This window comes from Mytilus galloprovincialis, chromosome 4, assembly GCF_965363235.1.
Source record: "Mytilus galloprovincialis chromosome 4, xbMytGall1.hap1.1, whole genome shotgun sequence".
NCBI classification, from domain to species: domain Eukaryota; kingdom Metazoa; phylum Mollusca; class Bivalvia; order Mytilida; family Mytilidae; genus Mytilus; species Mytilus galloprovincialis.
The window spans coordinates 64,937,679-64,951,860 of NC_134841.1; the positions used below are offsets into that span (position 1 = coordinate 64,937,679).

The following is a 14,182-nucleotide window of genomic DNA, read 5'->3' on the forward strand; positions in this document are numbered from 1 at the left end:
TCAGGGCATGTGATATTCAATACAACTATTTCCCTAAAATCCATCAAAATATTTTCTTTTCTGCAAAACAATGGTGAAAATTAATATTTTCAATAAACAAAGAATGTCTGTTTACCTAACAAATAAAACATGAATATTTATATTTTGGTCCCAGGTGTTTACCATAAATGAGGGTTTGGATGGGGTTAAATGATTAAAGAATAATGCCTTTAAAAATTGAAGATTAGAGAATAAAGGGCAAAAAAATTGAAGATTAGAGAAAAAAGGGGTTAATTTTTTGAAGATTAGAGAAAAAAGGGATTATTTTTTTTTAAAGATTAGAGAAAAAAGGGGTGAAAATTAGATGATTACAGAATAACAGCCCCCCCCCCCCCCCCCCCCCCCATCCAGACCCTCATAAATTTGAAAAAAACAACAAGCTTCTTTGAAAGCTAAACTTGTAACAGTAGGCAATCTTTCTTCCCACCACCAGGGGGCGCCTGGAGGGATCATTGGAGTTCACGGAAGTAGGATGTAAACTTCAGAAACGTGACGTGTTTTGGTGTGAAAGATGTTTTAAACGAAATACACAAAAGATTCCGACATATTGTCAAAGAAATGATATAGAGTTCCAACAATTCGATCTTCTCATACCGTTGTCTCCATTTGTAGAGGCGGACTTGCAACAGTTTTTCATCATGAAGTCTAATCCATTCACATGTCTTTCTTTCCAAAGAAAAACCTTTATTTCTGGAAATATCAGCAATTACCGGACGTTTGTTTATTATTTCTTAACTTTATTAATTTTATCTTTTCACATGTGCTCTGCATATTATGTGAATCAGTTTGCCGTCCATATTAAAGGGGGGAGCGTCACAAAAGCGAATAATCTTGCAAAGGAATTTGGATTTATAAATCATGGACAGGTCAGTATTTTTAATTTCTTTGGGACAGATGAAGTATTAAAAGTAGTATTAAGATTCTACTATATAAGTAGTCCGGCTGATGTTTACATATTGACCGGAGCGCAATGCACAGTAGTCAGTAGATGCATGGATGAACAGTTGTAAACAAAAACAAATATAGCAATGTACATGTATAATTCAGAAGAAATGTGAACCATACATCAATGAGACAGCAACCCAACAGCACCTAATGCCAACAGAAATCTCTCAGTCCGCAAACTTACATTTTGTATGTCAGTGTTAAAATTTTTTATGTATATAAATACAAGTAAAATACTACTTGACAACTCTGTGCATTTTCCCTTAAAATTTGATATACAATGTAAGGTCCTTTTACCCTGAGTTACGGGTACTTTGCCAAAAGAGTCTGTTCTTCCTGGTTTGCTCCTCTCTACTCTTATTAAAAAATATTAATATTAAGGGTATTAAAGCTTAATTAACTTTTATTCAGATACATTTGTATTTATATTTGGAAATATTATTGAAATTCATGAAAACTTTTGCACATGGAAACATTTTAAAATGATGGCGTACTTTGGAGCAGTAATTCTTCATAATAATGATTATCACTGATTGTTTTAATAATTGTCTTTGATATCGATTAATTAATAATAAAAACAACATTTTGTTTTGATAAATTAGTCAGCTTGGAATGAGCAAAATACAAATGATGTATCATGAATTGTAAAACAGAAAAAATGGGAATCAGGCGAACGGAGCCAGATTTGTAAAATTCCTACATGTACAAAAAAAAAAATGTATGAAACAACGCTTATGTTATTATATTGATCCTATTGATCAATGACTTTGTTTGTGCCGATGCAACTGACCACATAGGGATTCCAGAAATTTCCAGTTAACAAATATAAACTCATTCAGACTTACACAAATAATATATATGGAAAGCACGAAGATTAAGATGCATGCATGTTCAAACCTACATAAATATTTTGTACATGTACAAACATTTGACATAGTTACTAATAGCGTTTTCAGTTTTCACTTGTTTTCAGAAATTTTGCAAAAAAATACATGTAGCATGATTTTGTGTTGTAAACACAACCAAAATTGATGATTCCTTTTGCCATGTTTTGCTGAACCTAATAATGATTCCAACTTTAAAATCTGATCCCTCTGATGGCAACAGTAAATTTCATTCTCAGTTTGATTTGAAATTTCATCGAACATGTATCATTGTGTATGGCTGCAACAATGAAAAAGAATGTGAACTTACTTGAAATGAAATTTAACTAAATATACTATATAGAAAATTTGATAGCAATACATGTACATGTAAAAGAGAGGTGAAAGATATATCAAAACCAAAGGGATATTTATATTTTCTAAAGGACTGTACACTCTTCAGACTTCAATGTACATGTACATGTAGCTCATAAAATGAATTAAATCTGAAGGGCTTTATGTTTAATTTTCTTAGTGAAAGAATTTAATAGAACTTTATCACATCACAAATTTGTAAAGTCAATCTTTTAATTCAAATACAGTGTAAAAGCTCTAAAGACTATTTCAAGATACATTTACATTTATGCAAAATTTAATTCAACATCTATCAGTTCTAGAATTATTTACTGCCTTATATATAATTAGGAATCAATACTCATGTTGTCACAAAATGACTTGTACATGTACATGTATGAACATTTGGGTTGCCATGCACAATGCTTGCCAATGAAAGAAAGACTTTAACATACAATTTTTGTGTTACATGTCCTTAATAGGATATTTTTACATGTAAAGTTAAAGCTATGCCAGTACCCTTTCAATATTTCAGAAGAAGTTTCATGTGAGAATGAGTCAAGGTCTCAATAGTCTACATGTTCAAAAATGAACTGTTTTTTTTATTTGCCCATTATGGATCTTATTCACTTTTTTCACACAATTGTCAATACGAAAATAAGGAGTTGTGGTATGATTGCCAATGAGACAACTACCCATTAAAGTTCAAATGAAGTCGATGTACATTAATTAAATTATAGGCAACCATACATGTATATGCATACAGCCTTCAACAATGAGAAAAAACATACAGTATATATATAGTCAGGTACATGGATATGCATACAGCCTTCAACAATGAGGAAAAAATCATACAGTACTGTATAGTCGGGTACATGTATGTATAAGCATTGTTTACCTTTTTTGTAAAGGCTTTACCAATTGAGATTGGTTCTATATTTATAATATTAATGGGCAGCATTATAGGAGGATCAGTTGTATGTGTTTTATGTGAAATGAAGGCCTTTTATTTAAATTTTACTAAAAATAAATTCATTGTATTGTTTGTATTGATCAATTTGATATCAAAAAAGTTTTAGCTTGACAAAACATGAAATGTAAATAAAAGATTTGATAAAGTTAAAAAATTACACTCAGTTTATGTTCTTCTTACAGGAAGCAACTTGTGCAAATCGATTTTTAGTTCAATTTCAGGGTCTATTATATATGTATTGGCGAATAGACATGTGGCTTCATAATGAAACTTTCTGCCTTTTTTTGTTTTGTACATTTAGCAAATTGAGATAACTATCCACCAGAGTTCAAATGATACATGTGTTTATTTATTATACATAACATGAATAGTTTTTTCTTTTTATTGAGGTAATATGTCATGTTTTATCCCCAATTGCATTCTACATCTATCATACATGTAGAATCAAAACATGTCGAGATGATCTCCTCAGTACAATACACATACTTCATAAAGTTATCTAATAACAAATGTTCTTATTCTTATCATATAAACCTTCACACCATTATCTTTATTTTCTGTTTTCAGATTGGTACTATAAATGAACATTATTTATTTGAACACCATGACGTCAGAAAAAGATCTGCCGATCCAAGTTTACATCATCATTCACTTCTGTCTGAACATCCTGAGGTAGGTTTTTGATTAAAAGGGAAGTAACTACATAAGATAACAAATTTAGGAGTATAAGTTACAAGAGCGCAATTATTTGTTTACATTTTACCGGCAAGGTTTTTTACCCCAAGATGGTACTCAGAATAGAATCCTATACGGCTTCTGATTGGTTGATACAGGATTGGAATTACATTTAATCGAAAGCTTATCTAAATAGGTTTAAAAATTGCCGAAAATCATATTCACATTTTAGGAAGTATAGAAAATATCTTCCATTTCTTCACGTCGGAGCCATTAAAAATATGCCTTTTTCATTAAGAGAAATAAGTAGACGATCTTTTTCAACTGCATTTTAAGTCAATTTGAGCAGTATGACCATATATATTTTTTTGATTGTAATGCAACACTGGCATTTCTAGTAACAGGAATTGCACACCTTCACTTCAGTTTTGTACTTATTTAGATTGTCTACTGTAATAGAAGATAGTGAAAAATACATGTATCAGCTGTATTTAAAGGAGTTAAATTAACTTTGGTATAATGAAATTAATGTCTTAATTCAAATCTACATGTATTATATGTACATGATTTCGTAACAAGTTATATAATTACAACATGTAACATATTTTTAGCTTTTCCTAATCCCAACCTGTCACAGGAACAGTTTATTAATTTAATATGTTTAGAACAAAATGTGATTTTTTTTGTTCAGTGAATTCTATTATTAAAACTACTGGTTACATGATACAATGTATATAATGGTGTAATTTTATACATGTACATTATACATTCAAAAACTAACACAATGTTTTGATTGTTTTTAATGAGTTTCAGATTTACAGTAATATAAAACTTGCAACCATGATTTCCTCAATGAATATATCCTTCACCAAATGATTGCAATCATACATTTTGTATTAATTAGATCCATATTTGCATATTTTAATACCAGTAATGAGTGACTTGCAATAATAAATACACACATTAGTTTCTAAATTAACAGTAATCTTTTTATTATTATAATTGCAATTTTAAAAATCTATGAATTGTCTGAATAAACAAGTCTAAATTGAAAACTACATTCAAACCTATGATTGCTTTGGATGAAAACCTCAATTTTTATACATGTGCATGTAAAAGAAATTTCGTTGTAGAATGGTCTAAATACAGCACAAACAATATTTTCTAAAAGACCAAAAAAGTGAAAAAAGTATATTTAAACAAAACTTATTTGACTAACAGGTTGAACAACTGATGTTCTTTAACCCTGCTGACTGCCATTGGTGAGGGCCCTCATGGGGTTTTTGATTATGTGATTACTTGTCCGTTTTTTTAATGATTATTTGATTATTAAGCCAAATATTTCATGATTATTTGATTACCTAGGACTGTATTTTTAGTTTATGATTATTTGATTACTAGAGATAAGCAAATATTTAATGATTATGTGATTATATTGGCAAAAAAATGGTGATTATGTGATTACTAGGACCCCCCCATGAGGGGCCTCATTGGTGATTGCCAAATAAAATTGATCACTAGATGTAACAAAATGGATCTTAATATAAATTTGATACTAAACAGAAAACAATAAACTTGTGGCCCAGATGTTATGCAACAAGCATAAGGTGTCAATATTTTTTTTGTACACCAGATCTAGACAATATATGTCTCTTTAGTAATGTTAGAGATCAAAACAGTATTTGGAAGGCCATATAATTTACCCTCAATTTAAGATAGACTCTTGAATTTTAAGAGTCAATATAGGATGAACGGATCATATAAACCGGAGGGAAAATATGATACAAGCCCAAATGAAAAAATTATAAACAAGTCTAAATTGAAAACTACGTTCAAACCTATGATTGCGTTGGATAAAAACCGCAATTTTTATACGTGTGCATGTAAAACAAATTTCGTTGTATATATATATGTGACGCTACAGATATGTATTCATTTGTAATCGATTTTTTTAAATATTAATGATCTGTTTACATTCATTATTCATTGTATTTTAAAAACTAGTTAAAATGTTTGAAATATATTATGTTACTGACTGAAAAGCAATACTCATTACAAACTTTATACTTAGTCTTTTGTTATATTCATGTAAATTGCAAGCATTTACCATCAACACTTTTAACAGTTTGGCATTATCTGTTTATTACTCTGGCACTTTTCTATTTTTGTTTTCTTTTGTTGATCTGGAAAAGAGTATTGAATTTTGAAAATAAGTCTGTTTTCACTAGTTATATACATGCACAGTGATAATGAAGATGAAAACTGCTTAACTTTCAGCGGTAAATTAATTTTCATATTCAGGACAAGAACTTGTTAATCAAATATAATTATTACCCTGCTTTGTACTAGACCGAGCCATAAATGTGCTAGTTGACAAGGTAACAGTCCATGGGCGGATCCGGGGGGGTCCTTTTTGCTGGATAAATTTGGCTGATTATATAGGGAATCACTGATGCATGACTGGAGCAGGCCCCCCCTCCTTATAAACGTTCTTGATCTGCCACTGCAGTCTGCAGTAAGACATGTCATCTTACCCAGACACATTATTTTGACAGAGATATGACAATGTGTAATCACTCCCAAGTCACCAGCAAGATATTATATGAAGAGTTATCACTCTAATTCACCAACTAGATGGTATATGACAAACTGTTATCACTCCAATTCACCAACTAGATGGTATATGACAAACTGTTATCACTCCAAAATCACTGGATGTATGATTTAAACTGGTAAAAGCTTTATAGATGAGAGAAACACACATCTTGTGGACAAAATTTGAATCCTGGCGTCTATGGGAGAGTTTTTTCACCTTCCTACACATGTTCTAGTCATGTTTATAGTTCTTGTTTGTGTTTTTTTTTGTGATTGAGCACCAAGGACAAACATTTGAAATGATGTACAGACTAAAAGAAGTTAAAAATAATTTCGATATAAATGTTGAAAAGTGTTGGAAGACTACAAATTATATATATGCATGACTGTAGGTAAAAAAATGTGGCCCAAGAGACAATATATATTTGACAGAATTTACAAATAACATGTGTATTTGTTTACAACTTGTAAGATAAAAAAAATAGAGGCAGAAATTTTTTCTTTGATTGCATTACATGTGGGAATATTCATGACCGTGTGCCAAAGTTCAAGGTCCTCATCAATGTTTCTACTCATCAGCATCTATGTATTGTCAACATTAAAACATAATTGTGAAGTAACTTTGACATGTCATAGTAAACATGACGTATTTATTGTTGTATTAAGGAGTGCTGACACCTACTTTTTCCATTCACAAGTTATGGAATAAAAAAAGCGGAAATTGATAAGAAACCTTTGTTATTAATATCATGTAAAATATAGATCATTAGTATTCATTTGATAATATTGACAACCTGTCCTTTCAAGTTAAGGTTTACCAATATCAATCACAATTGGTTAAAACTGGCCAAAAAATGAAGAAAAATCGCATGACGATTTGACAGATTTCGTCTGTAATTTTGAGAGAAAGTAAAGACCTACTGTCATAATTGGATTTAGAATATAGTATGTCTATTGTCTGTTTTTCAAATCCTTTGATAGAAATGGATTTGTTTAAAAAGATATGACCTGTTGTAAATTAGTTTGAATGTAAAGAACAATTTCCAACAAACCAAATAATAATATGATTTCTACTTTATTAGTCACAAGACCTTGTCAATATTTTATTTTATGATCCCATAATAAAAGTGTTCAGCATGTAATATTTACGATTTGAGTTCTGTTAACTGACAAATCTGCCTGTTGCTGGTTGTCATTATGTTTGTTATTGCAGCCAAGTTACATTTATACCTTATTTATATTGTTTGATTTATTAATGATTGCTCAATGTCACATCCCTACAAAAAGGCAACTTAATCCCAGTTTGTAAACAAATAACTGTTTCATACCATATGGGTCGGATATGACCTCATACTATACAGAGAGTTCTTAAGTAGGGAAAAGGAGTTTACATGTATCCATTGTCTGTTGGCACTATGGAGGTTATATTTAAACATCCGATCTTAAACTAGTTACAATTATTTCCAATTATGACAGGGAGGCCTGATGTTATATTGGGGTCATAGATCAAGGTCATCTGATAGCTTTATTGAGAAAGATAATTAGAAGACTCAAGGATCTTGCAACTCACATCCAAAAATCATATATATTAGACATTTTAGTAAAGAGTCTTGTGATGTAAACAGACAGCTGTTGAAAAGAAGATTGAAACGTTGGGGTTGGGGGGGAGGGGGAATGAAAATTCGAAATAGCACATGGATATTGCAAATTGCAACATAATGAATGCATTAATATATTCTATGCTTAACTCACGGTTAGCTAATTCTTATCTCTAAACCTATTTAGAAGTAGATTACATAATATGTTAAAACAGTACAGTGCTATTCAATCATATTGCAGTTTTCAAGTCAAAGTATTGTCAATAGCATCATTGGATAGCTGATAGTTACATTTGTACATGTAGGTAGAAACATGATATCAGTGTTAAAGGGAGATAATTATGTCACCAGAATAATTCCTGGGAAAACTTTTCTTTAGATAGATTAATTGTGCAGTACTGACAGCATGCAATGTACTTTGCGGAAAGCAGATTTCTCGGCACATAAAACATGCCTGTATTTTGTTTTTAACATCAAATAAAAGATGATTCTAACAACTAACACTTGTTTAAAAACCTTGATACACAAATTTCTAGAATAACTGATGAAAGTTTTAGGTTAACTAACTATATTAAGTTAACTTGAATATCAATGCATTCTTGAGCATTTGAAGTTCTGGTTAATTAAGTTTGATTTAGCAGAGTTAAAGATTACATCTGATTTAACAGTATCAGAATAATACCATTACAACAGATTTGATACCCTTTGACCTCCCACAGCGCTGGGAACCATAACAAGATTCCTGACTTAAGTACATGGAAATGTTAGATGCAGAAACGATTTGCTAGGCTTGATCCAATTATGGTCCCCCATATTTCATTGAAATTGACATAGGATGATGATGATAGAAGGGGTTATAATTATCGTTATAATTATGGTAGGAAAAGACTGCTTTCAAATAAACTAAAGATTACATGACATGATGATTGAATTACTGCCTGTGTGCATGCTAAATGATTTTTTCAAAGTGAGCAAATGATGTCTTATCAAACTCTAATAAACTCTGAAAAATATCACAAATCATAAATATATTCACTCTACTATTAATACAATGTACATTTATTGGCAGTTCCAATTCCCAGAAGTGTCCTCGCTCACACTGGCAAGCTTTTAAGTATTTGTGGTAAAAAGTTTCTTATAAATTCTGTGAAGTCGACATCACCATATTTCATATACAAATTAATTTTAAAAAAAAATTTAAGATGATTACGTTGTATTCGTGTTATTCTAATATTACAACATTGAAATTTTTGTCAATGTATGATTGAATTGGTAATAACATTTAAGGTTTAAGCTGTGCAAGTAATTAAGAAAAGCATGATTGATTTTTGTGTAATTCGGCACAATAGAACTTATTTGATGTTTGATTGTGAAGTAATAATCAATCAAATGGTGATTCTATTGAAACAGAATCTTCCTGTTGTAGAAAGTTATATGACATTTCTGTATGACAATAGCTTTCCCGGAGACATTCATGAATCTTTGTTCTGAAGCTTTGAGCTACAGTATAGGCTTTTAGAAGAAGTGTTCTTGTAGTTTAGCTGTTGCCCGAGATGTTATTACAGAGAGGAGGGAAGCAATGTCAGGCCTCTTTATTATTTCTTTGATTTAAAGGTTTAACGATCACAACTGTATAGAAGAATAAGAATATTTTATATCAATTAAGGGCCCCAAAGGGAATAAACATTTGACATGACAATAACATCAACATTCCAGTATTTCCTATCAGTAGTCATACATTATTTTTATTTCGAGTACTATCTTGGGGTTAAGAAGTTGCCAGTAAAATGTAAACTCATAGTTCAGTCAGAGCTCAGACATAAACAAGTCGATTTTTGTTTTTGACTTAAAGAAGTCAAAACATGTATTTATCATAAAAATGTGTTTTCAATTTTAGACTTATCTAAGTCAGAAAATGAAAGACTTGTTTAGGTCTATTTATGTTGATGAAAAAACTTAATTTCACTTGGTGGCCAAACTACACCCCCTATGACAGCAAAAACCTGTCTGAGAGTTCACAAGGACTTGAGCTATCTATATTTAATTGTCTAATTGAACATCCTTACTAAACACAGATGTTTTACCTCATTAAGTGAGGTTCCAGGTGGTTGCATTGTAAGGTTAATTAACATTATCTCCGATTTTTTAGACTCTCATTCATATTTTTCTTTAGAAGACAAAGCATTGTCTTTCAATGTTGTCATTATTTGATTTAGATGCATGACCTTTTTATTAATATGCGTGGGTCTTGAAGTTCACCAATTTTGATCACTTATCGACTTGTAGGAGTCGATATTTGCAACTTTTTGATTCTGGTCAATTATTTCTTGCTTAACAATATTTGACTTATTAAAGTCGTATTTTGTCTTGCATTAAAGGGAGACAAATCCTAAAACTTACAAATTTAGACCTTTATGAGTCAAAAGCAGATTCAGACTTATTTATGTCTGAGCTCTGACTGTAGTTGTTCTATCGTAACCTGTAATATCAGAAGGAAAACACTATATACTCTCTTAGTCCTACCTAATAATGCATATATATATATAAGGAGAAAAATGTAGAGAATTAAAGGACTTTAAGAGCATTTTGAAATTTAATTTTATTTATATATATATGTTCTACATGCATTGAGTCTGTAAATGAAGTTACTAGTGAAGACTTATAATTTTAGTGATTTAATATTTTACAGGTTCACTGGGTTGAGCAACAGTATGTTCACAAAAGAACAAAAAGAGATCTCACATTTAATGACCCAGAGTATAAAAACCAATGGTATCTAGTAAGTAGAATAATAAAATATTAATTTAATGAAGACATTTTGTATTGATTTTACAATTAAATTATGCAATGTAAGACAGCAATATCTTACATTGATAATATAAATGAATTATGTTTGGCAGAAATAGAAAGTTTACTGCTTCAGAGCACATTATATATGTTATATTGTGACAAGTTTACATGTACTAGACATATTCATTCAAAGACAGGTTGTATTGACATTACCTCTCAGACAAGTAAAACCTTTCTTATGGGCATTCATTTGCCTTTGAGTAAAATTTTGTTCATATTCAAGTTATTGCAACATATTTTCATTTTCCAATGACAGTCCAGATTCCTGTTCCTCATTCTGTTTGCCGAACCCACCTGTTTGTTGTATAGTTAGTTTGTTCTTGTCTTTAATATGCATGAAATATTTGCCACTGAACCAAACAACTGTTAATCAAACTTTATTTTACAGTTCTTCATTAATTCTTGATTTGGAAATGAATCCTCTTTAACAAAAAATTCTTTTAATACATTTTTAACCGGATTTTTGTGACAAAAATGTCGGTTATTGATTTGGGGATGTACCGCGGGCGGCAATCAAATGTTGTCTGTGCATTAACTCATGAACCGTTCAACCAAAACATTTAAAATTTTAATATGTTATTACTGACAACTATACGAAGGTCAACTTGAAAAATGGCGATTTTGACTTTTACCGTTCAGGAGTTATGGTTCTTGAAAGATTGAAAAATGGAGTTTCCAGTCGTGTCCGTGCATTTACGCATGAACTGTTCTACCAAAGCTTCCCAAATTTTAATATGTTGTTACTGATGACAGAATGGAGGTCAAGTTTAATAATGACGATTTTGACTTTTACCGTTCAGGAGTTATGATTCTTGAAAGATTGAAAAATGGTGTTTCCCGTCGTGTCTGTGCATTTTCTCATGAACCATTCAACCAAAGCTTTTGAAATTTTAATATGTTGTTACTGATGACAAAATAGAGGTCAAGTTCAATAATGACGATTTTGACTTTTACCGTTCATGAGTTATGGTTCTTGAAAGATCGTAAAATGGCGTTTCCATTCACGTTGTTGCATTTACTCATGAACCATTCAATCTACCGTAAGCTTTTTAAATTTTAATATGTTGATACTAATGACAAAATGGAGGTCAAATTTGATATTGACGATTTTCACTTTCACCATTCATCAGTAATGGTTCTTGTGATATTGCCAGGACACAAATAAATGTTAATAAATCCGGTTTGCTGTCGTTGTGACAGCCTCTTGTTTTGTAATTGAATACCTTGCTATTCTTGGATGTATTTGGCCCTCTATTTATAATTTGCTATCAAGTTATTTCATTTGTTAGGAAACATATATTATTTCATTTGTTAGGAAACATATATATACATGTCCTCATTTGCTGCAATGAATCACATCTGTTACATAAGAAGTAGATATTTCCTTTTGATTCTTAATATTTGGTATGAATAAATGATATTTCTTCAACTATTAAAATGTACCTACATTGTTTGGTCTCTTAATGTGCAACATCTTTTCAACCAAACTTTGCCCTTACCATGACCTATAATTGGTCTTTAATGGATAGTTGTTTTTACTTTTTAGTTTAATGGTATTATATATCAAAGAAATAAACAATTTTATATATTTTCACTTCTCACATTTCCTGCACATATGAGTGAACTAGTGCAGCTTTGTGAGTTCAAATTCCTGCTTCCACAAATGGCTTTCTAACTACACTAATTATTTACAGCATTTAAATAAGTCTTTGCATTTTTTGTTAAACAATATCTGATATGATGTGATAGACAAATTTTTTTATGATTCTTGAAGGTTATATATAACTAAGTTCTAATAGCTGTTTAGAATCTTTTTATACGACCGCAAAAATTGAAAATTTTTTGGTCGTATATTGGTATCACATTGGCGTCAGCGTTGCCGTCGTCGTCGTTGTCGTCCGAATACTTTTGGTTTTCGCACTATAACTTTAGTTTAAGTTAATAGAAATCTTTGAAATTTAAACTCAAGGTTTATAACCATCAAAGGAAGGTTTGGTCCCAACAGTTTAGGAATTAGGGACCAAAAAGGGCCAAAATAAGCATTTTCTAGGTTTTTGCACTATAACTTTAGTTTAAGTAAATAGAAATCAATGATATTTTGACACAAAGTTTAAGACCACAAAAGGAAGATTGGGAGTGATTTTGGGTGTTTTGGTTTCAACTGTTTAGGAATTAGGGGCAAAAAAGGGCCAAAATAAGCATTATTCTTGGTTTTTGCACAATAACTTTAGTATAAGTAAATAGAAATCATTGAAATTTAAACACAAGGTTTATCAACACAAAAGGAAGGTTGGGATTGAATTTGGGAGTTTTGGTCCCAACAGTTTTGAAATAAGGGGCCCAAAGGGTCCAATTAAACTTTGTTTGATTTCATCAAAAATTGATTAATTGGGGTTCTTTGATATGCTGAATCTAACTGTGTATGTAGATCCTTAATTTTTGGTCTGGTTTTCAAATTGGTCTACATTAAGGTCCAAAGGGTCCAAAATTAAACTTAGTTTGATTTTAACAAAAATTGAATCCTTGGGGTTGTTTGATATGCTGAATCTAAAAATGTACTTAGATTTTTTATTATTGGCCCAGTTTTCAAGTTGGTCCAAACGGGGTCCAAAATTAAGCTTTGTTTGATTTCATCAAAAATTGAATAATTGGGGTTCTTTGATATGCCAAATCTAACTGTGTGAGTAGATTCTTAATTTTTGGTCCCGTTTTCAAATTGGTCTACATTAAAGTCCAAAGGGTCCAAAATTAAATTAAAGTTTGATTTTAACAAAAATTGAATTTTTGGGCTTCTTTGATATGCTGAATCTAAACATGTACTTAGATTTTTGATTATTGGCCCAGTTTTCAAGTTGGTCCAAATCAGGATCCAAAATTATTATATTAAGTATTGTGCAATAGCAAGAAATTTTCAATTGCACAGTATTCAGCAATAGCAAGAAATCTTCAATTGCACAGTATTGTGCAATAGCAAGAAATTTTCAATTGCACAGTATTCAGCAATAGCAAGAAATCTTCAATTGCACAATATTGTGCAATAGCAAGAAATTTTCAATTGCACAGTATTGTGCAATAGCAAGAAATCTTCAATTGCACAGTATTTTGCAATAGCAAGTATTTTCAATTGCACAGTATTGCACAATAGCAAGAAATATCTAATTGCACAATATTGTGCAATAGCAAGAAATTTTCATTGGAGTTATCTTTCTTTGTGCAGAATAGTAGTTGAATCAACTTAAATCATTGTTTTACACAATATACAATGTATATTCACTTTTACTACCAACTGA

At 30.8% G+C, this 14,182-nt stretch overlaps 1 protein-coding gene across 5 annotated transcripts in view; it reads left to right on the forward strand.

Annotated features, from left to right (window-relative positions):
- The first annotated feature begins 483 nt into the window (after positions 1 to 483).
- LOC143072710 (furin-like protease kpc-1) overlaps positions 484 to 14,182 on the forward strand; it is a 56,120-nt gene continuing 42,421 nt past the window's right edge. For 4 of the 5 annotated variants that reach the window (XM_076247794.1, XM_076247797.1, XM_076247796.1 and 1 more), the window contains exons 1-3: positions 485 to 905; positions 3,742 to 3,846; positions 10,732 to 10,821. In XM_076247794.1, the coding sequence (XP_076103909.1) occupies positions 678 to 905; positions 3,742 to 3,846; positions 10,732 to 10,821 (423 nt within the window). In that variant the 5' untranslated portion in view covers positions 485 to 677. Of the gene's footprint in view, positions 906 to 3,741; positions 3,847 to 10,731; positions 10,822 to 14,182 lie in introns of all 5 variants that reach the window. The other variant, XM_076247795.1, reaches the window with a different exon arrangement.